Source organism: Ictalurus punctatus, chromosome 8 (assembly GCF_001660625.3).
Source record: "Ictalurus punctatus breed USDA103 chromosome 8, Coco_2.0, whole genome shotgun sequence".
In the NCBI taxonomy this organism is placed as follows: domain Eukaryota; kingdom Metazoa; phylum Chordata; class Actinopteri; order Siluriformes; family Ictaluridae; genus Ictalurus; species Ictalurus punctatus.
The window spans coordinates 6294335-6318522 of NC_030423.2; the positions used below are offsets into that span (position 1 = coordinate 6294335).

The 24188-nt window shown below is 38.3% G+C and overlaps 2 protein-coding genes across 3 annotated transcripts in view; both read right to left on the minus strand.

Annotated features, from left to right (window-relative positions):
- Positions 1–23370, minus strand: part of clint1a (clathrin interactor 1a) — a 27701-nt gene extending 4331 nt beyond the window's left edge. Inside the window, exons 1-9 of one of the 2 annotated variants that reach the window (XM_017474011.3) lie at positions 23196–23370; positions 15980–16084; positions 14594–14690; positions 10729–10837; positions 9725–9889; positions 8774–8948; positions 5629–5854; positions 5263–5350; positions 701–778 (exon numbers count right to left, since the gene is read on the minus strand). In XM_017474011.3, the coding sequence (XP_017329500.1) occupies positions 701–778; positions 5263–5350; positions 5629–5854; positions 8774–8948; positions 9725–9889; positions 10729–10837; positions 14594–14690; positions 15980–16084; positions 23196–23236 (1084 nt within the window). In that variant the 5' untranslated portion in view covers positions 23237–23370. Of the gene's footprint in view, positions 1–694; positions 779–5262; positions 5351–5628; positions 5855–8773; positions 8949–9724; positions 9890–10728; positions 10838–14593; positions 14691–15979; positions 16085–23195 lie in introns of both variants that reach the window. The other variant, XM_017474010.3, reaches the window with a different exon arrangement.
- Positions 1–24188, minus strand: part of mid1ip1l (MID1 interacting protein 1, like) — a 183181-nt gene that overhangs the window by 92550 nt on the left and 66443 nt on the right. The window lies entirely within an intron of this gene.

Sequence of the window (24188 nt, forward strand, 5' to 3'; positions counted from 1 at the left end):
TAGTTTGATACTTTTAATACTGCATAAAACACCTGCACAATACGTATGCTTTAAAAGGAGTCTAGGACACATAAAGCAATGGTAAATATCAGTCACCCCAAAACACAGTATCTGCAGACAACTGTTCATAATCCTAAGCATCACGTGAGCATAGGGCTTAGTCTAGCTCATTCCCCTTTCTCCCAAGCAGACAGTGGGAGATGTTTTGCCCAACATGAGCTGAAATATGTCTGTCCTCATTAGCTTTAGCACAGAGCTCAACCATATGGCTCCCTTTCCTTTTCAATATTTAAGAGCTTTATGTTCTCTGGTTTTCATAAAAAGGCAGATGACAACAGGCAACGGCCCCATTGAAAATTCCAACAGCCTTCTGTTACATTTGTGCTACTACTGCTGAGGTGGGGGAGTTTTTTTCTTCTTCTATTAATAAATACAATTCAAACTATTTTAAGCCAATACATTCTAATACTTAAATATTCATTATTTCAATGACCTTATGTTGAAAATCTTCTCCATTGGTTTAAATTCATTCTATAACTTGAAAATTTTTTCTACCTTTTTACAATATGCTTAAACTTTGTTTCAATAACATTACAAGGCTTTCTTTGCTAAATGGGTTGTTGCAATGACTTTACCAATGACACCAGTGATGCAATGACCTATGCCTAAACTTTCTGATATAGTATTTACACACCCATACCAGCTGCTGAAGGAAGACTGGCTGTAGCTGCAGGTGATGAGAAATCTGCAAAGCCTCCAAACAGATCGGAGCTTAAACCTAGACAACAGGAGGGGAAAAGAAAAAGATCAATTAAAAAGATTTTTCAGGTAAAATTGAGAAAAAGTCTTCTTGTGTGAAATCAAGATACAGTATCTCACAAAAGTGAGTACACACCTCACATTTTTGTAAATATTTGATTATATCTTTTCATGTGACAGCACTGAAGAAATGACACTTTGCTACAATGTAAAGGAGTGAGTGTACAGCTTGTGTAACAGTGTAAATTTGCTGTCCCCTCAAAATAACACCACACAGCCATTAATGTCTAAACTGCTGGCAACAAAAGTGAATAAACCCCTAAGTGAAAATGTCCAAATCGGGCCCTCACTTTTGTGAGATGTCAGACCTCCTTCCAACTTTAATACGATGCTTCAATCCGACACTGTCCCCACCCAGTACCCACCTGTTCCAACAATGCCCCATTATATACAGGTACAACATAAGTTTGGTTGTCACAATTACACTTTATGCAAAATTTACAAAGAATGCAAAACAACTGTCGAGAGAATTTATTAAAAGAAATTTTTTCTTGAATAGAAACCAAAAAATAATTCATTACACAAATTTAAACCAACCTCAAAATCAGCCAAGTTAATTACTAATGCAAATATTTAAAAAAAAAAAAATATTGTGCATTGTCTAGGCTTTGTACATGTATGCAGTCATGTGAAAAAATAAGTACACCCCATGGAAATTGTTGACTTTTTTTTTTAATTTATTTTTTTATACACCATATATTTACTAGCAAACATTTGATTATGTTTGAAGCAGTGCCTATTAATGAAGTTGATATGTGAACAAAACCACAAGGAAAATTTGACTTTCCATCATTTATTCTACAGAAATATCAATAGATATGATATTCTTCTGTGGAAAAAGTAAGTACACCCTTGGTCTCAGAAGCTAGTATTGCACCCTTTAGCAGAAATAACTTCTAGGCGTTTTGCATAGTTGTCCACCAGGCTTGCTGGAATTTTTGACCACTCTTCCATGCAATATAGTTTCAGCTGCAAGATATTTGAGGGTTTTCTAGCATGCACTGCCTGTTTCAAATCCCACCACAACATTTAAATTGATTCAAATCTGGGCTTTAATGAGACCATTCCATAACCCTCCATTTCTTCTTTTTGAGCCTTTCCTTGGTGGATTTGTTAGTGTGCTTTGGATGATTATCCTGTTGAAAGGTCCAGCTTCAACTTTTGGACAGATGGTCCCACATTATCTTCAAGCACTCTTTGATATGATGCAGAATTCATAGTTGAATCAATGAATGCAAGCTGTCCAGTTCCTGAGGTAGTGAAGCAACCCCAGACCAGAAGATTTCCACCACCGTGCTTCACAATTGGTATGAGGTGCTTCTCCTGAAAAGTTGTCTTTGGTCTGTGCCAAACATGTCTGCTGTTACGGTGGCCAAATAACTCGGTCTTGGATTCGTCTGTCCAGAGCACATTATTCCAAAACACCTGGTCTTTCCACAAATTTGACATGCCAGAAAAAAGCCTTTGCAAGACTACAGTTTGCCAATGAGCATACAGGCAATCTCTTTCTGATTGTAGAACATGCACTTTGACACCAAGAGTTGCAAGATGACTTAGGACATCCGGTGATCAAGCAGATCCTTGGAGACTTCTTTTTGCATCAGATGGTCTGCTCTTGGGCTGAATTTGCTGGGACAGGCAGTCCTGGACAAATTGGCAGTCGTTTGAAATCTGTGTTATTTGTAGATTATTTTCTTTACAGTGGAATGATGCATTTCAATTAATTTGGAGATCTTTTAAAATCCCTTGCCAGACTCATAGGCATCCACAATCTTTTTTTTGAAGGCCTTACAGAACTCTTTAAATCTTGGCATGATGACATCACACACCTCAATAGCAATGGGAACACCAGACACTAAATATGAGAGGGGTATAAATAAGACAGGTTCTACCTGCACTCCCTAAGCAGGATCTAATCACTGGCATACAATCTTCAACACCTGATTCTAATTTTATGGATTTGAAGGTGTGATAAATGTAGGGGGTGTACTTACTTTGTCATGTGACTGATTTGTTTTTTTTGTTAATTTAAGTTGTGAAAGTTAATACAAAATGTACATTTTATGTGCAATTTGTCAGTGCATCAACTTCATTAACAGACACTGTTTAAAAGAGGATCAAGTGTTTGCTCGTACAAATGTCAAACAAGCAAACAATTTCCATGGAGTATACTTATTTTTTCACATGACTGTACATATTCACATGTGCATGCACATTCAAGCACAGATGTATTCAAACAGAAATAAATACATGTGCACATGAAAACACATGCACAAAGAGGCAAACATGAACATTCCTATGTATGAGGCGGACTTGGTGATGTATGTGGCAACATCCACACAAGCACAGAAACGTAAAAGCTTGGGGAGAGGAGAGGAAGAAAAAAAGAAAAAAAAAAAAAAAAAAAAAAAATCACGAGTGAGGTATTACTGACGGATTTTATGCCTTAGAATGAAACAAATATCATGAGCTTGTGTTAACCACAGCATTTAACCAAAACCCATTTAAAAAATAAATAAATAAATAAATAAATAAAAAAAACAAATGACTTCAGGACAGTGGAACCGGAAAGCTAAAAAATGCTAACTCATTTCTGGGTTTGAGGACTCATTTTTACAGCATTCATTTTTACATTTGTTTGTGCTATACATAAAAAACATTTGGGTGGTATGACATGTGGTATGGCCTCTATATTCTTGCTCTTGAAGTCTTCTTCAAATGGTGGATTGTGATGCCTTAACCCCTGCCCTGTGAAGGTTGTTTGTGATGCCACTGACTGGTGTTTTCTTCACAACTCTTACAAAAAGTTTCTGTCATCAGCTGTTGTTTTCCTTGGCTGACCCATTTGGTGTCTGTTGCTCACTACACAAGTGATTTCTTTCTTTTACAGGGCATTCCAAATTGTTGTACTGGCTATGCCCAATGTCTGTGCAATGCCTCTGATTAATATTCCGTCTTTTCTCAGCTTCAAAATGACTTGCTTTTCTTTCATATACAGCTCTCTGATCTTCATGTTGGCTTATCCTTTTTAACAACAATCATCATAGGTGAAACTGAAGGCTAAAACCAAGAGTAGATGTTCAGAGCTATTTACTGTTTAAACATTAAATCTAACAGGACACACCTGGGCAACACGCAACACCTGTTAGTCACATGTTCCAATATTTTTGCTCACCTACAAATTGGGTGGTCTGATCTGGAATGTGCCATGTTCTATGTTGTTTAACACTCATTTTTAGCAGCGCTATCTAGTACAAAGCACCACACATACTTTTGGGCATGGGGTAGTTACAAGAGGCTTTGGAGTAGCTTCTCTTCAGCCAGGACATGGTCTCTAGACATGGTACATGGTCTGATGATTACCTCAAAGATATTTTGAGACAAAACCTACTGGCTTATGTCAGAAAGCTGAAGATGAAGCTGGCTCACAGCTTGAGGGTAGCCAGGGAGACCTGAGCTGAGGGTTACTGTTTTTGAAGATGTTTTCCCCATGTTCACGAGGGCTTCCTCCTGGTTCCCTCTCAAATCGCTAATTTGCCCCTACCTGTGAATGAGTGTGCAATGTGTATATGGATAGTGCCCTGCAAAGGACTGGCATCCCATGGTCAGGGTCTCTTCCTGGGATGGCTTCTGATCCACCCTATGAATTCGTAATAATTATTAGTTTTTCACTTCAAGTTTGTTGGCTGAAATGCAACATTAAATAGAGAAAAGGGATGATTTTACTTTGATGTCTAGCTTCACATTATAGAAACCTACTTTTTATTTCCACTGTAATATAGTTTCAAGTAACATACAACACTGCTTCACTTTGCTCAATGAATACCCTCAGAGGGGAAAAAAGACTGGCTGTTGGCTTGTCATCTGCCCACACAAATGGTCCCTGTTTCTTGTTGGATTTAGTGGAATGTGGTTGGAAAACTGATGCTGAGAGACAGAAGCAGCTGTCTGACTGATGTATATTAGGAAAGTGGAGAACGAGATAGGAAGAAATGGGAACACCACATCTGCTCAGCACTCCACCTCCACAAGGGACCACTCTAACATCTGGTCCTGGCAACTAACTGCTCCAGTGGACAGGGGCTACAGGACAGCCCATCTGGTGCACGATGCGTGCACGCACGCGCACACACACACACACACGGCCATGCAATGAAACTGTTATTCATCTTCTTCCACAAGAATCCTTGCTTTACTTCAGCAATGGATCAGAACTACCTGAACATGATCTACTCCACAGCTCACACCACTCAACTCATCAGAGGAGTTATTTTAACAAGGCTGAATGACAGCAAATAATATGATTTAAGGTACATGAACTATGAATATGGGTCTTAATTGTAGCATTACTTTCTATTGAGAAGTGCTGTTTAATTTACATCCTCCCCACTAAGATATTTCTTATCGGTATGAAATATATTAAATGTGTATGTGCGAGATAACCTGTGGAAGCTGGCTTCACAGGTGTAGAATCCACCATGAACAAGTCCACCAGACCTCCACTGGACTGACTTGTACCTGTGTCAGTTGGCTGATGCAAGAAAAGAGAGGCATGATTTAAAAAAAAAATCCACAGCAATGACTATATGCCATTAAACAATTCATGTGTTTAACTTTATATTCAATTACATTCACTGTTTCTAGCTTCCCCAGAGCAGAGCGTGCATCCGTGTTTATTAATTTCCTTTATTTTTTCACAGTATGATTCCATGGTTCCTGACTTCACATTAATTATTCCATGTTACTAATGTTATAGTAATTAACAATTATAAAGAGCTACATTTAAAGAAATGCTTCAATCTTTATTACCTTGGTGGCATTTGTGTTTGTAGCAGCTTTATCTCCAGTGTAATTGGCAGCTGCCCCCAGGTCTATGGTTTTTGATGGGGTGGCTCCTTTCTTTCGCGTGGCAGTAGTCTCGGTAGCCTGAACGATCTGAACACTTTTGGTTGTCACAGTCTCCTCATCATCTTTGAATTCAGTCCTGCCTGACTGCCTGTTTCGGAAATCTCTATTTCTTTCTTCCTCTGTCTCACTTGAAGAAAAAAAAAAGAAAAAAAAAGGTGAAGTTGAAAGTGTTTGCTTACAGTGGAATCTATGCACAAAGGGAGAATGTATGCAATGTTTCCATTTAGACAGTCATGTGAAAAAATAAATACACCCCATTGAAACTGTTGGCTTTTTTTTTGTGCATATTTGTACAAGCAAACATTTGATCATATTTGAAACAAAACCTATTAATGAAGTTGATATACTTGAACAATAATTTATTCAACAGAAATATAAACAGATGTGATATTCTTCTGTTAAAAAAAAAAGTACAACCCCAATTCCGAAAAAGTTGGGACAGTATGGAAAATGCAAAAACAAACAAAAGAGTCATCTGAAAATTAAATTTCACTGCGTACTATATTAAACATACATTACTCGATGGTTTACTTTAGTGAATTTAATTTATTTTTGAAAATATACACTCATTTCAAATCTGATGACTGCAACACACTCCAGAAAAGTTGGGACCGTCGACTGTTTACTACTGTGCAACATCACCTTTTCTTTTAATAATACTTAAGAGTTTGGGCACTGAGTGAAGACACCAGGTGGTTAAGTTTAGCAAGCGGAATTTTCCACCATTGATCCATTATGCATTTCTTCAGCTGCGCAACTGCACGAGGCCTTGGTTGCCTTATTTTGCTCTTCATAATGCACCACATTCTTAATCGGAAACAGGTCAGGAGTGCAGGCAGGCCATGCTAACACCCGCAATCTCTGCTTACGCAACCATGCTCTTATAATCTGGGCAGAATGTGGTTTGGCGTTGTCCTGCTCTGGATGGCAGCATATGTTGCTCCAAAATGTGTACATATCTTTCTGCATTAATGGTGCCCTCATAGATGTGCAAGTTACCCATGGGCACTGACACACCCCTAAGCCATGACAGAAGCTGGCTTTTGGACCTGACGCTGATAACAGCTTGGATGGTCCTTTTCCTCTTTGGCCCGGAGAACACGACGGTTGTTTTGTCCAAAAACTATTTGAAATGTTGACTCGTCAGACCACAAAACACGATTCCACTGTGCTACTGTCCATCTCAGATAAGACTGAGCCCAGAGAAGTCGGCAGCGCTTCTGGACAGTTTTTGAGTATGGTTTCTGCTTTGCATAGTAAAGCATTAACTTGCATCTGTGGATGCAGTGGCGAATGGTGTTGACTGGCAAAGGTTTACCAAAGTATTCCCGAGCCCATATCAGGATATCCATTATAGACTCATGACGGTTTTTAAGACAGTGACGTCTGAGGGAACTTTAATTTTAATCTTTTAATTATATTGTCCCCTTTAGCAGAAATAACTTCTTGTAGGTGTTTTGCATAATTGTCCACTATGCTCGATGGAATGTTTGACCACTCTTCCATGCAATATTCTTTCCGCTGCAAGACGTTTGAGGGTTTTCTTACGTGTACTGCCCATTTCAAATCCCATTCCTTGGTGGATCTGCTCGTGTGCTTAGGATTATTATTATTATCTTGTGGAAAATGTCCACTTTCGGTTCAGCTTGAACTTTCAGACAGATGGCCTCACATTATTTTCAAGCACTCTTTGATATGATGCAGAATTCATAGTTGAATCAAAGAATGCAAGCTGTCCAGTGCCTGAGGCAGTGAAGCAACCCCAAACCATAACAATTCCACCACTGTGCTTCATAGTTGGTATGAGGTGCTTCTCCCGAAAAGCTGTCTTTGGTCTGCGTCAAACATGTCTGCTGTTACTGTGGCCAAATAACTCTGTCTTTGATTCGTCTGTTCAGAGAACATTATTCCAAAAGGCCTGGTGTTTGCCTACATGCTCATTGGCAAACTGTAGTCTTGCAAAGACTTTTTCCTGGCATGCCGCCCATGCAGGTCAAATTTGCGCAGTCTCTTTCTGATTGTAGAAGCATGCATTTTGACACCAACAGTTGCAAGACTTACTAGCAGAACCTGTGATGAAATTTTGGGGTTCTTGGAGACTTCTTTTTGCATCAGACAGTCTGTTCTTGGGCTGAATTTGCTGGGACAGGCAGTCCTGGACAAATTGGCAGTCATTTGAAATCTGTGCCATTTGTAGATTATTTTCTTTACAGTGGAGTGATGTTAGATCTTGGCATGTTAATATCACACACCTCAATAACAAAACACCAGACACTAGATATGAGTGGGATTTAAATAAGATGGGTTCTACCTGCACTCCCTAAGCAGGATCTCATCACTCGCACTCAATCTTGAACACCTGATTCAAATTTTATGGATTTGAAAGCATGTTAAATGTAGGGGTGTACTTACTTTTTCCATGTGACGGGCCTGTTTTTTTATGTTAATTTAAATTGTGAAAATGACTACAAAAGTTCAATTTTATGTGTCATTTGATAGAGTGCAACAACTCTATTAATAGGCCCCATTTCAAAGAGGATGGAATGTCTGCTTACATTGAAATGTCAAAAAAAGCCAACAATTTTCATGGGGTATACTTATTTTTTCACATGACTAAGTAAGTGAAAATGCAAATTGTAGTTTCCACATTGACTGCTGTTATGCAAATATTCTTAAGAGCATGTGGCAGGAATACCAGAGAGGGGAAAATGGAAAAAATACAATAAATAAATTAAAAAAAAAAAAAAAAAAAAAAAAAAAAAAAAAAACCACACACACAAAACCACCAGACAAGCGGTCACTATCCCAGAAAATTCCATGTTTCAATAATTAGCTTTTAGGTGCAGAACACAAAACTGCAGAGCTGGAAGCTGAAGGTTCCTTCCACAATTTCATAGTTTAAACACCTTAATCATGAAGGCCTTAAAGCTGGATCATGTGTTCATAGCAGGACAAATTAAAAAAATCTTCAGGACAATGGGCAGTCCGTCTGCTTGTCTGTTAGAACAGAAGATTAAGAAAGTTTGACACCACCTGAGGCACTGACCCAAATCGGTCTGGCGAGTCATCTCTGTCTTTCCTGCGGAACGTGTTTATAGTGTCGTTAATTGTGCTGCCAATCTTGTCACTGATCTCTCCCAATTTCTCACTAAACGGGAAAGCGCCTTTATTGTTCTCCCAGTCATCATCCCACTTGGAGTGTGATTCGTATCTGTCGCCAGCTTGAACAGACGGAAAAGGAGAACAGCAAGTTCAAAGACAGACAATAAACCCGATTGCAAAACTTACAAGTAAAACTTCTGTACTGTAACAGCTGAGTCATTTAAGACTGACTACTACTACAAGCTACTTCATTTGTATTATAAACTGAAGCCATTTCAAAGCTGTTTGATGTGAACAATAACCTATGCTCTTGAGCTGTATCTGCATGATTGGATCAGATATTATACATTTATACATTGGATACATGGAAAATTGCATGAATGAGCAAGTGTAGAGGTGTTCCCAATAAAATGAGTACACAAAAATAATTTTGTCTTTGAATGCTACTGTGGTAGCACAATAAAATGATGTAATTAAACTAAAACAACTGAACAGTATTTAAGTTAAATAAAGTAAAAATATTAAAGAGAAGCCCACAAACATGTAGCTTGATAGTTCATATTTTTAAAAATCTAATTTAAGAGATACATTAATTCAGTAACATCAAATATCTCAAATGTATGCAGTCATGTAGTAAGAACAATAGGATTATTACTGGCTAAGAAAATAAAGCCAGAGTTCACTCATCTGGCAAAACAAACCCCCTGGGAGGAAGAGAGAATCGGAGAAGAAAGAAGACCGAGAATCACATGGAATCACACATGATAAACAACTCTCCAGTCATAGCACATCCAACTAAGTGTGAGTCCCTGCTGAGCATTAGGATGAGAGTGAGTGACTGAGTATGAGTGAGAGAGAGAAAATGGAGGAAATCATTTCTGAGAGCAGGACTCACCGTATCTGAAGTCCCCCATGCTTTCAGAGGACACGCCGATATATTTGTCCCGGTTTTTCTTGGCCTTCTTCCTTTCCTCTCTCAGCCTGTCATCATCTTGCACAAACTCCACCATCTCTTTTACCTTCTGCCTTACGTTAATGCCTTGGTCCTTCCCATTCTCATCTGCAAAAATGACCTCTTGCTGACTTTAATCTCTTTAAGACCATGCCTCCTGCTGTGCAAACCAATATCTATGCATAGCAACAATCTGATGTATGAAAGCATCATGAGGTAGAAATCAGTCAAAACATGTTTCATTGTCAAATTGTCAAAAAGATTTAGTTTTGCATTTGGACTAAAACTGAAATTTTTCTGGAAATGTTGTGCTGAGACTTGGGTAACTATGGCGATTGGTTAGGAAAGAGAGCAGGCTTGTGTAGTGGGTAAGTTTCAGTCTCTTAAGAATCTTCATCAACATGAGCTTCAACCATGAAGCCAGTGTATGACAAACAGACCTGGCTATAACAGAAAATGCTTACATCAGTTCCTGTCTTAAGGGGCACTATATTAAACTAAAGACATATGTAATATATGGTATACTTATTAAACAATATACAGAATACACTGCAAGTAAATGTGTGGAACTTTGTAACAGCTGTAAAATAGTAAGGCAGCAGAAATCTCATTTAAAAAGATCATTTGCACTTGCGGTAGCAAAGTGCATTGATAAAGGGAAGATGTAATAATGGGTTCTAGAAAATATTTTTCAATAATTGAAGAAAGCATTTATTTTCATATGTGAACCCTTAACATGTTTTGACAAGATCATGATTATGTAATCTTGTTGCTCCATCTTTTTAGAAATGTTCACATAATAGACTCTCATGGAAACATAATTCTTAAAATTATTTTAAATGTAATAATTCATTACATAATTCTTAAAGCATTTGGTTGGAAACACACAGTGAGGTAAGAGTGAGAAACACACATTCTAGCACACTGAACTAATGCTGCTGACTCACCTATAAAGTGATAGCTCTCAATGGAGCGCAGGTCAAACAGGTGCTCTCGTGTGCTGGTGACCACCCGCTCAGACCCGTTTCGGACCAGGTAACCCAGCAGCAGTAAGGACTGAGAAAAAACAGTATGGATCAGTTAAAAAGACTATAAAAAGCACAATCAATTATATGATAAAGATATTTTATATTAATATATGCAGATCAAAAACAAAAGACGGAGAGTGGCAGTCAATTTCCCCCCCCCTAATGTAAGAGGTGACATTTGTCTGCAAAATCATACGGTGTACTCACACTGGGCTATCTGTACCATCTGACCCCCAAAGTCCAGTTCGTTTGAATAGCGTGATCACTCCGTACCGTGCTCAGGCCTGCTTGAAGAGGTGAGCTCAGGCACGGTACGCATCTAGTGTGATCGCTTCTAAATAAGCCACAATAATTATAAAAATCTTTATTTTATATAGCACCATTAAAAAGTAGCTTCTCAATGGAAAGGCACTTTACATAAACACAATCATGTATAGATACAAATCATACAAAAATAAGCATACATACCAACAGTCAAAAATAAATAAATAAATAAATCTAAAGTCAAGTAAAAGCTAACCTGAAAAAAGTAAATTTTAAGATAAGTAACATTACAGTGAGAGATTCCATTGTGCTATACCAGAGCGATTTTCTTCCCGTTTTCTTCAAAACAAAAAGCTGCATCGTAATGACGCAAGCGTGCTCAGGCCCGGAACATCAAGTGCAGTGTGAGTGCAGGCCAGCGAGGGAGTGGGGAGGGGGGACAATAGTGCTTGGGCACGGTACAAGGCAACCGGGCCCAGTGCGAGTACGCCCATAGACACGACTAAAATAAACGGGGCCCTGTAGAGTTCCTTAAAAAAAGTAGGTTTTTGAGCTAGACTTTTCTCAGATAAGTAAAAAGAAAACAATGACAATGCCAATCACATTGGTGTGATGGGACTATAGTCTATAGCCACTTTTCCACTGCACGGTACAGTCCCGACTCATTTTACTTTTCTGGACTTGCTTTTCCACTACAGTTTAGTGCTGCCTCAACGTGGGTGCTTCCACGAGCCTTCACGCAGGAATAATGTTTTCTCAAAGCCCTGCACGGTCGGCCATATTCCAAACGCCTTTCCTGTTCACTTAACATGGACCCTATTAAGGATGTAAATTAACGGTGTTATAGACCTTACGTAGTGCTCGATATGCTCTATTAGGGCTGCACAATTATGTCCAAAATGATAATCGCGATTATTTTTTTATCAATATTGAGATCTCGATTATTTATCGCAATTATTAATTGATTTTAGGACAACATATTTTTTATTGCACTTTCACATTTCACATGCTCCTAATTACAAAAATTTAGGAGTACAGTTGAAGTTTTTTTATTTATTATTTATTTTTATTTTTTTTTAGAGATGGTAACATTAATGTGCCACAATATAACACACAAGTAGGCATGAGAAAACTTGAGCTGGACAATTATGACAGTGTGAGCCATGACAAATTAATTTACCTTCTGATAAACTAAATGTAATATTTTCAGTTAATTTTACAGACTGTATGCAAAAAACCACTGTTAACCTGTTGCACCTTGTAAACAAATACAATAAACATCAATGTTCAGTGTTTGAAGTCTGCTCCTCTTAAATATATTTAAAGCTACACTATTAGACATTTTCCACTGTCATGGTTCTGGGCTGGAGTCAGTTCTCGAACCACTCTGTGTATATTGTGTACATATCTGAATAATCTCATATAGGATGTGATTGGGTGAGTTCATTTACCAGTCACAAAGCTCTTTAGTTTAATGGTGTTCATTACTGATGCTCTGATCAGGATTTTTACGACCGAAACCGATCCAGATACCAATCTTTTTTTGTTTAAGCTTTAATCAGGAGGTCTATCATAAACAGTTAAATGTAAGCTCTCTGCTCATGGTCACTGTTCAATTAATTAAAATAATAGCAGTGAGATACTGTTGGTTAATTGATAAATAAACAAGCATACAATGTTTATTTTTAAATATCTTAAAACCATAGAGAGTCCTAATTAAAAGTAGACTAACACAAGCATGATCCATATACGGAAAAAGGCTAAAAGCCTTCTAAGGAGATAGCTTACTAAGCCTAATGTCAAATTGATATTAAATGCAACCCATAGCAATTAAACATTTTCCTTTCTCATTTTATTTATATTTCATGAAGATATCATATTATTATTATTATTATTATTATTATTATTATACAATATAATTTTAAAATATAATATATATTATAATAATTATTTATTTATAACCAAGCACATTTTCTGTCTTTACATTTTATTAGTTTGCTGTTTATCAGTTTTAGATGGGTTCCCCAGTACAGTGTTGCCATGTCTGCTGATAATATTTTTTTACTGGGGGATTAAATCAAAACAGAGAAACTGGAGTTGACTTTTCTGGTGATATCTGGCAACCTTAAGTTTAAATGAAGTGAATACGCTATATATTTGAGTTAGTGAAGAGCGTGAAGGAGAGTAGCAGCGTACTCCATTTGAACAGTTGCTAATCTTGATTATTAAATAATTCCTCACCAATCATAAAGAAGTTTGAATTAAACCCACGTTGTAGTGTTAGCATTATTATTAATTTACTCCGCTCGACGCAGCTGCATCTACACGAGCAGGTGAAAGTTCAGGTCATTTTGCGGGATCAATAAAAGATGGCGGTTTGTGAGATTGGGAAGTTGAGAGAAGCATATGATGTACAACGTTACTCTTGTCATCATAATGGCTTCTCTGCAGTATTTACACACTTGGTCGGATGACTGAGGAGATGAAAAGCAGTGTAAAAGTAACTGTTGCTCGTTGTAGATGCATTTTGGAGTTCCTGTAGTTTTTATTCCGAGTGTATTATACAACTCTGAACAGGTCACTCGGACTGGTGCGAATAAATATTTATTCACAGTCGCACAAAGTACTTTTCAGTTGCAAATGTGAATGAAATGGTCGCACTGTAGAGCCCTGAGTTTATCTGCAAAGTTTTTTTCCCTGTTCTGCGTGATGAGGTTTAATGTCCCCAACAACCTCTGCGGTGCCATTTAGCATCGTGCTAGTGTCATGATTTCCCCTCGCAGAAAAACTGGCAGCTTGAGCGCTAAAATGCTAACACCATTTCCGGTTTTTGGCATTACAAAATGATGTCATCCCTGTGCCACTCTATGGTGATTGGCTGCAAATTTAGTAAGCACTTGATTTGATCTGCAGCGGAGTTTTCTATGAGTGGAGGACGAAATTTGAACGTCAATATTGCAGTCGATCATGTTCATTTAATCGTGGGCAGTCAAAATCGTAATCGCGATCGATATTTGCTTAATTGTACAGCCCTATGCTCTATATATCTAGATTCAGCCATGATAGGAGTGACTTTGATAAATGCCTGTTTGGAAATCGGTAACAAGCGAGATTTAAAAATCTTGGAGAGAAACCTTTGTTGTAATTTTATCTGTAATTAGATGATACATCATTTTCAATTAATAGAATATTACCATATGCAAAGTATGTATAAAATGGAGTTTATTCAGGCACACTACAGAACCACTCATTAAGGAGAATCCTTACTCGCTCAGTGGGTGGCTCATATTTAGTATCGGCTCGGCTCGCTTGGAACCTTGACCGAGGTAGTACTAAAAAAAGTATCAGGTACCCTCCACAGTGGAAAACCCTCAAAAAGCGAGCAGAGTCAAATCGAATCATACGGTGCAGTGGAAAAGTGCCATGTGTAAAACTAATCCCAACTGAATAAAGCTATAGTGATATCCCCTCACATCCATAATCACCACTATGCTAAAGAGCATTCAATCATAACATTTACCTTGTAAACCCTCCGCCAGTTTTTCTTGTTGTCCTTCAGCATTCGGAACCACAGCATGTTCATTACTTCTGGAAACTGCTCATACATGAACGTAGCTCTACACATACACACAGACAGTAATGAGCTAATTCAAGGACAATGGACAAATAAAATGAGAGCAGCAGCAGATCACTATGACCATTAAAATACACTATAATGCCAAAGGTTTGTGGACACCTGACCTGATACAATCCCCTCTGAAACAATCAGAAGTGTAATTTTTTTTTCTGTAGACTGAAGACATTTGGGTTTGAGATCAAAAGAAGAATTTCATCTTTTACTTCCTGGTATTCATATGTAGATGTGTTAAAGGACAAACATAGCACATTTCATATCAGACCACCCAATTTGTAGGCAAGCAAAAATATTGGAACATGTGACTGACAGGTGTTTCTTGTTACCCAGGTGTGTCCTGTTAGATTTATTGTTTAAACAATAAATAGCTCTGAACACCTAATCTTGGTTTTAGCCTTCAGTTTCACCTATGAAGACTGTGTTTGTTGTTGAAAAGGATAAGCCAGATAAAATCAGAGAGCAGTCTACAGGAGAAAGGCAAGCCATTTTGAAGCTGAAACCAAAAATCTGGTATTGTCACTGAGTCAAAGGCTTGATGCACTTATTGCAAGCAAGGGATATGTAACCAAATATTAAGTGTTCTTTACTTTAATTTACTTCAAAAGTATGTTCCTATACTTTTGCTCACCTAAAAATTGGGGGGTCTGATACAAAAGGTTCTAGGTCGTTTAACACATTTAGATGAAAGTACCAGGAAATAAAAGCTGAAATCCTAAACTCTCATCTTATATCAATCTTTTGATCTCACACCCAAATGTCTTTGGCATTTAGTACAAACAAATGAATTGGTCTGGCCATTCCAATAGTTTTGCAGGGGACTGTATGTGCTTGTTGAACATCCCATTATAGATTTAGTGCCCCTTTGCGGTTATAATAACTTCCACTCTTCTGGGAAGGCTTTCCACTAGATTTTGGAATCTAGTGGAACCCATTGCTTTGGGTATTTGCTCATTCAGCTACATGAACATTCGTAAGGTTGGACACTCATGTTGGGAGAGATGGCATGGTGTGCAGTCAACTTTCCAGCGTATCCTAAAAGTGTTCAGTGGAGCTGAAGGCTCTTTGCAGGCCACTCAGATCATCCACTTCAACTTTGGCAAACAATGTGTTAGTTCCAGTGAAAGGAAAATCTTAATGCTACAATATACAAAGACATTCTATACACAATTATGTGCTTCCAAATTTGTGGCAACATTTTGGGCAAGAACCACATATGGGTGTGATGGTCAGGTGTCCACATATTTTTGGCCATATGGTGTACCACTTACTTACTTGGCTATTTCTCCCATTAGCTGGCCAGAGGGTCCCCATGGGTCATCGTTTGTGGCCTCTCGAACCTTAGATTCAATTTCTGAATAGTTCATAACAACATTGGTTCTGTAAAAAAAGATCACATTAACCAGCAAAAGTTTAATTAATAAGTTTAATCTAATTATGAGTTACTGAAAAACAAATCAAATCAGGAGAGTACTAATACAGCTATTGACTATAATTTAACTCATTGCTGACTACAGCAACTTTCTAAAAACAAAAACAAAGACAGTTGCCCCTTCAACTTAATTTCTGCTTTTAAAAAGGTAGGAAGATGCCCTCAACCACCAAGTTTAGGACATAACATCAAGTCACATGGTAAAGTACCACTTCTGTACTTCAAATGAGATTATGGTAGTATTTGATTAAGATCAATGAACAAATAAAATTACAACACTGACTACATAGTTCAGTGTTTTGAGAAGATAAATCCATCATGAACTTCACAGATCACTCAAAGCACTAACATTAGCTGCCTGACTTGTTCCTATCAAAAGACAAGCTTTCATGGTTTCTACCCCCACTTAGTTGAAAATTCAGTTGATTATGGCGCAATACCGCAGCCATATTTCAGGTTCTACAGCTCAAACAACTTCAAATAATCTGCAATACCACAGGACTTACACAGCACATGGCACGGTACATACACTGTGTCAAACTAGAGCACCTGTGCTGAATTTGGTTACCTTTTCCATTTTCTCATGGATTTGAAGCCATTAAACATTATTTTAAAATTTTGCCTAGAGTAATATTGTCTCATTGCGTTGTAGCTTGCTCTTACATTTTCTTCCCCCATAAGCCACATAAATTTGCCATCTTCTAGTTAGGGTAAATCTTGAATGGCTTCCTATTCACTGTTTTCACTCTCCATATAATAATGGAGCTAAATACCCTGTCTACTTCCCCCACAATTACTACAGAAAAACGCTTGAGATTCAGACACAGAAAATGTACGACAAGGCCTGCAATCAAATGGCTCTGTTTTTTCACTAAAAATTAAAGTATTGGCTCACTTTGCTGAGAAAAGTGAAAGTATGCTTCTCTTAATTTTCACTAACCATGAAGTATGACAACACTAATGTGTCGTCATTGCACCAGCAATAATCTGTGACCATAAATTTTAGTGGAGCAGGACAACATTAACAACGACTTAACGATCATCTGATTATTTTTTATAACAACCATTTAATAGGAGGTTGGGAGTCAAAAACAGTCATCCAGCATATAATCTAGCAGCTCCTTTTAAGTGGTTTTAGACGTACTGTTGTTCAACTGTGTTGGCTACAGTAGGTGTGTTTGCAATCACCATTGTCACTCAAAAGCGCTAATATCATTAACCAGGATTAACAGGTTTAAGCTAAATTTCTCAAAGTCCACACAAAAGACCTGAAACTTGCCCCAAAATTCCAACAGTGCAAAAGGGACATACATTATTGTTCTTATTCTTAGCCATTGTGTAAGAAACAAGGTCATCTTGATGGAAAAGCATTTTTGATGTAATGATATTATACACTCCATAATCCCCCCCTCTTCATTTTCCCAATTTTTGCAACATATTTTACAATTGAAATGGTTCACACACAGCAACCTCACTTTTGGTGGTTGTAAAGTATTCTCAAACTATCCCAACTTGCCTTACAAATGGCCAACCTGGCAAACGTTAACCGTCCTGTTCACTTCATAGAGCGAGCATCGGACAGTGATTCATACTCCAACTCGCCTGTATTAATTCAATTCAATTCAATTTTATTTGTATAGCGCTTTTTACAATAGACATTGTCTCAAAGCAGCTTTACAGAAATATCAACATGGTATACAGATATTAAAGGTGTGAATTTATCCCAACTGAGCAAGCCACTGAGTGGCGACGGTGGCAAGGAAAAACTCCCTAAGATGTTTTAAGAGGAAGAAACCTTGAGAGGAACCCGACTCAGAAGGGAACCCATCCTCATCTGGGTAACAACAGTTAGTGTGAAAAAGTTCATTATGGATTTATATGAAGTCTGTATGGCCTTAGGAGCAGCCGTAGTCCCAGCAGTCTGGAATTAAAGAAGATTTGAGCGCCATCCAGAGGCAGAAAGGATCTGGATCTCTAGTATCCAGCATTAGTATTAGCGTTCCCATTTTGAACACTAGGTGCAATAATAACTGTACCAAGCTAAATGGGGCAGTGAGCACGTGCCCCACGAGTGCATAAAACAGGGTAATCAATCTTAGCTGCAAAGGACCTGATTCCACTTGCCTAATCATTTTCATCTTAGTTTCCAATCAACTACCAATCGTGCCCTCCTATTTGGCTGGACTGAAAGCCTGCAGCCACACTGGCCCTTTGAAGATATGATTGAAGACCCCTGGCACAACCATTAAAAAGGCGACCAAATCAATAGAAATCAATAGGCTTATTGACTTGTCTGTCAAATAGCAACATTAATTTTTTTTTTATGTTGGTCACTCAAAACAGGTAATTGGTATTTCACAAGAATTTTAACCTGCATGTATTAGACCTGCTACAGCTTCTCCTTTACTAAGTATTATCAATGTCAGTTATTCTGAACTTGATGGCTAGCTAGTTATGGTGAATCAGATAAAAACACACAAACAGCCCAACACTTCCTTCGAAACTGAACAGTCCCTCCCCCACCACACCCTTTTCTTCCTGCTGGTGGGAAACAAAAATACTGTTTAAACATCATTCAGTTATGCTAATAATGAAGAATGCTACAGCTTTTAACTGTTTCTGTATTCACAAAGTTTATTGAAAGGGCAGGTCCATGACATCCTTAGTACAAGTTGCTAACTGAAATCTGTTAAGCACTAAAGGGACACGAATGAAAAACCAGGCAGTCTGGATCTGCAAGAGGTGTGAGCTGAAAAATTAGGTGTGGAGGAAAATTGAGATCAAACTTGCGAATCAAAAGAACATCCGATGAAAACCTCTGGCATTCAATACAACCTATGGGTTTTGACAATCTATCTAGTTTGTTTTAGGAGACAAAAGCAATAAAGACCAAACCATGGCTACTCAAGAGCAAAAAGCTTACTAAAATATAATTAAATATAAAATTACACATGCCCTGCTGCATAGTATATAATAGTTTCATTGAGAAGTCTGCAATATGCAGATGAGCATTGAGCAACCTAATTTTTTTTTTAACCACATCAAGCCCTAGGAAAAACACAAATGCAGTATAAGCAATCAACAAGAATAAACAATTTGAGGTGTAAATAGTCTAATGCAGGCCATTATTAATCTACACAAAAGGAGATTATTTTTTATTTAGGCCATTTTCTGCTGGCTTTGCGCTAGCAACAACCTAGATCTGTTGCACTGATATACACTGCTGCATTTTCTTTATTTCCTGCTGATAGTGGCTTTCACGAGACGCAGCAACTTCCCTACTGTCAAGACTCATAATGTAACTGCTGTTTGCTCAATACATACGTTCTCAAAGGACTTCCTGTAATGCTCCAACTCAGAAATAAAAAAACCTTTTCCCCCCTGTGAGACTTCACCACATATTAAAACTAAATTTAGTTCCCCTTCACTTGATCAAGTGTATATTCAAACAGTTAACCCTAGGAACTAGCATGCTGTAAGAAAACTAATTTAAATTTGTCAGTTTAGAAAACTGAACAGCAGCACAATATACACATACACGGTTGCAATCAAATTTCTTCAACCCCCAACGCAAATCAGGTTTATTGTCAAAATTTACAGACTTTGATTTGTTCATTGCAAACAGCTGAAATAAAATCAATTAAAATAGTTCAACACAACAAATGCTTCAAGTGGTTTCCTCAAATTCAACTGAAAAGGCAACTTATAATGATTTCTTCAGTTTCAAAGTTATTCAACTCCTTCATGGGAAGCACCTTTAGTACTTAGTAGAGCACCCTATTGCTCCTTATGACCTGCTGCAATCGAGATGCAGAGCCAGAAACCAGCGTTCCTGAGAAATCTTACTCCATACCTCATGAGTAACGGCCTCCAGTTCAGTAATATTCTTGGGTTTGCGTGCTACAGCCCCCTTTTTCAAATCCCACCAGAGATTTTCTACGGGGTTCAAGTCAGGTGACTGTGATGGCCCTGTAGAATCTTCTAGGACTTCTTCTGCAACCAAGCCTTGCTGAAATTTGAGGTATGTGTAACCATCCTATTGGAAGGTCCAATGACGCCCAAGCTTCAGCTTCCTCACAGAAGGCATGATGTTTTCTCATAGGATTTCCTGATACTTCAATGAATCCATCTTGACTTCCACACGCTGCAGGTTTCCAGTGCCAGAGGATGCAAAGCAGCCCCAGAGCATCACCGAGCCACCACCATGCTTGACTGTGGACAGAGTGTTCTTTCTTCATCCTTCTTCCTCCAGACATACCGCAGATCCATCGTGCCAAAAACTTCCAGTTTTGTTTCATTGCTCCACAGAACAGACACCCAAAACGTCTGTGGCTAATTTATATGATTCTGAGCGACTTTTCTTGTGCTTTTGGGTCAGTAGTGGTGAATGTCTGAGTTCTGGCATGGAAACATTCTGCGTTTAGTACGTGCCTTACTGTGCTCACTGAAACCTCAGTGTCTGTTGCCACCAAGTCTTGCTACAGGTCTTTTGCAGTCACTCGAGGGTTTTTCCACAATCTGCCTTCTCAGAAATCTCAGAAGCCGTTGAGAGCTTCCTTTTTCTGCCCCATCCAGGTGTTTCATTCATTTTCTACCCCTAGCCAGTTCAGGTATTTCATGTGTTCCAGCTCAAGCACACCTGCTGCAACTAATGAAGCCCTTGATTAGTTGCATCAGGTGTGCTTTAGACAACGCCTGTTTTGCATATTTGTGCTGTTGTGAGGGATTCTATTTAGGGGGTTGATTAATTTAGAAACTGGAGAAATCATTATAAGTTGCATTTTCAGTTGAATTTGGGGAAACCACTTGAATTCATTGTGTTGAAATATTTCAATTGCTTTTCTTTGATTTGTTCATTGCAAACAGCTGAAAGTCTGTAAAGTTGATTGCAACTGTATATATAAAGAAACACTATTCTTTTCTTTAGTACAAAAACATTTGTTTTTATTCAGGATTATAAATCACCTGCATTTTCCCCCAAACAACAGTACTTGCAATATCAGAAAATCAGTGCCATTAAGTGCTTCAAAAGTAAATAAAAAGGAACAGATGCTTTATGACTGGTGTTAAAATGGGTCCACATGCAGGAAATGTCATGGTTCATGGCTGAGCACTTGAAAAAATGCATAGATCATTACAAGGCAGCTAGGAATTTATGGTTTACCATGTTACTTAAATTAAATTGTAAAGCGTATTCACAAAAATAGCTACAAACATTTGAAATCCAGATGTTTGCAAGCCTGACCCAGCTACTTTGTTGTTTGCCACTAACACACCTAATCCAACTCACACTATTAACAGGGTAGAGGCACTACAGCACCAGGGTTCAGAACCACTGCATCATTCATTCATTCATTCATTTTCATTAAGTGGTTTATTTTGGTTAGGATTGTGGTGGATTTGGATCCCTCCTAGGAACACTAAAGCCGGGTGCACACTGTGCGATTTTTAATAGTCTGTTGCTTGTCAGACTGTAGGAACATGATCCTGGCTATAAGCCATGTCACACCGTAGGATCTCAGTTGTCATTAGTGTCAGATTGTACGAAAACGGACGCATGCAAGAAGACTGTACAGTGTAGTAGAAGCCAGACTACAGGACTGTGACTCAAATCTTCTGACACTGCCAGAATTTAGTCGGAGGAAAAGTTTGATCGCAATGGCCATTAATCGGCTGTCAGGGAACACGTCAAACTAGCGATCAAGGACTACAGATTTTGGCCTAGGACTATAGGAATCTTTTAGGATTCTCCAAATTTGTCTCAGACGACCAAATTGTGGCCAAAATCACACAGTGTGAGGTGGGAATAACCTCTGCATTTACACTACCATGCAGTCAATTCATCTGCAGGCATGTGTTTGGGAGGTGTGTAGAAACCCACCTGGTACAGAGTCAGAGACACTGAGCTGTGAGGAGAAACCTCGCACTGTAGTACACATGTCAAAGAAAACGTTTACGCCTGTAAGGTTGGAAATACCCCCCTCACATGCACACCCCAGATGAGACTATATAGTTCTTCAGAATTAAACACCAAGGACAAGAAGGTCATTTTCATTGACTTGAAGTAGTAATAATAGAAGAATTGTGTTTTATTCACACGTTTAGGGAAGCAAGCTCGAAAGTAGGCCATGTTCACAGGCCAGTTTTTCCACACAAGCTAATTTATAATGTTTGCAAATGATACAAACACGTCACGTGTATAACTAACATGAATTTATGACTGAAGTTAGAAATCATCAGATCACCTGGAGGTGTCCGTGAACATTTTAAATAACTAAAACAACCTAGTACAGACAACCTAGAACCTAACTTGCTTCATAATAATGTTGGAGAACATCACGGTGTTAGAAACTCAATGACAATTCAAACCTGTGTTAGAAAATAACACCGGATACAGCCAAGTCTGTTTACATATAAAACTTAGCAACACCCGAGACAAACCCTATGCCAAACAGATTCTAATTAATCGGTCATCTACCGTATTGAATAACCTTGCAATCATAATCAACATTAGCAATGTCATATTAGCACGGCTAAGTTACCTGAACTTGTATTAATACGCTACAGTTGTTAAGCTAATTGCCGACACGTTAATTTATAAGCCCTTCATGTCTAACTGGTCCAGTAAATCCCATTCAGAACTCGAAATTAGCTGACTAAATTCTCTGCATTTGGCTGTTATAGACACCTTAGCGTCGACACTTTCTAGCTAATGCTAGCTACTTAGCAAATGTATGTAAGTGGTTGATGTTTAATGTGAACATTTTTTTTAATGGAAAACAAATCAACCGGGACATAAGACCCGGCCTCGAGTAAATATCGTTAAGAAAGAAGAACCAGCAACCCACTTGAGCTATCTCGATAGCCAATTAGCAAAACTAGCCACTTAGGTCAATGAAATTCCCGCTTTAGTTAGCTAGCTAACGCTAACCAGCCTGCTACTATCAAAAAGTGCGACATGACGTCAGGGAATGAGTACGTGTCTCTTTTCGAACAGGTAGAACTATAGAGCCTCGAAAGAACAGCGGAATATCGTCGAAAATAAAAAAGAATACTTACGCTTTATCAACCAGTTCTCTAACTTTCCACATATTCAGCATCTTGACTCAAGGGATTAAGGCTTTCCGTCGCGGCAAGACGTCTTCCAGCCCTTTTAATCCAATAGTTGTGAAAGTCCAGCTGTCGCGAAACCAAAACCTTCAACTCTCCAAACTAGTTTCAGGCTGCGCGAGTGTCAGTGGGCCGGCCAGGTTACCACGGTGATGCGCCTGCGTCACTTGCGTACGTTGCGTAAAGTACGGGAGTTGTTCCTCAACCATGTTGGATGAGGTGGTTTGACACGAGAGTTTGACCAAATAAACTTACCACATATCATATGGTACAGGTTCAGGAATGCAAACGGAAGCGTAATTAAACATATTAGACCATATTTTAGACCAAATTCTACTAACTTAATAAATGAACTAAATGGCAATAATTGAATAAATGGTTTAATTGTTGATTTCATAGTCTTTCTTTAACAATCACTAAGACTGGGCTGTAGCAACAAAGATGAACGTGGATTAAAGTTCATTAATCATCTGCACCAAAGTTTAAACATTATGAATAATAATGAATAAGTAATCTTTTAATACTTTTTTTTTTTTAGCTTAATTTTATCATAATTAATATCAATATTTCAAATAGATGTTCATTTTAGAGATCTGAATAAAATCTAGACCTGGGGTAATTCTGATTGTTTACAATGATGGGTTCACCAAAACATGTCTTTTGAGGAACACTTTTCTTGCATACAGTTTGCTGTGAGTGTGTATGTGATTGTGCCCTGCGATATATTGGCACCCTGTCCAGGGTGTACCCCACCTTGTGCCCGATGCTCCCTGGGGTTGGTTCCAGGTTCCCCCATGACCCTGCAGAAGGAGTAAGTGGTAGAAGATGGATGGATGGCAGAAGATAGTTTTCAGGAATGTAACTTTTGACTTAAAATATGAACGCTCATCAGATGAAGTGTGTGTAGCTTCTTTGGGATCTATTTCCACCAGAGGAGCAAAA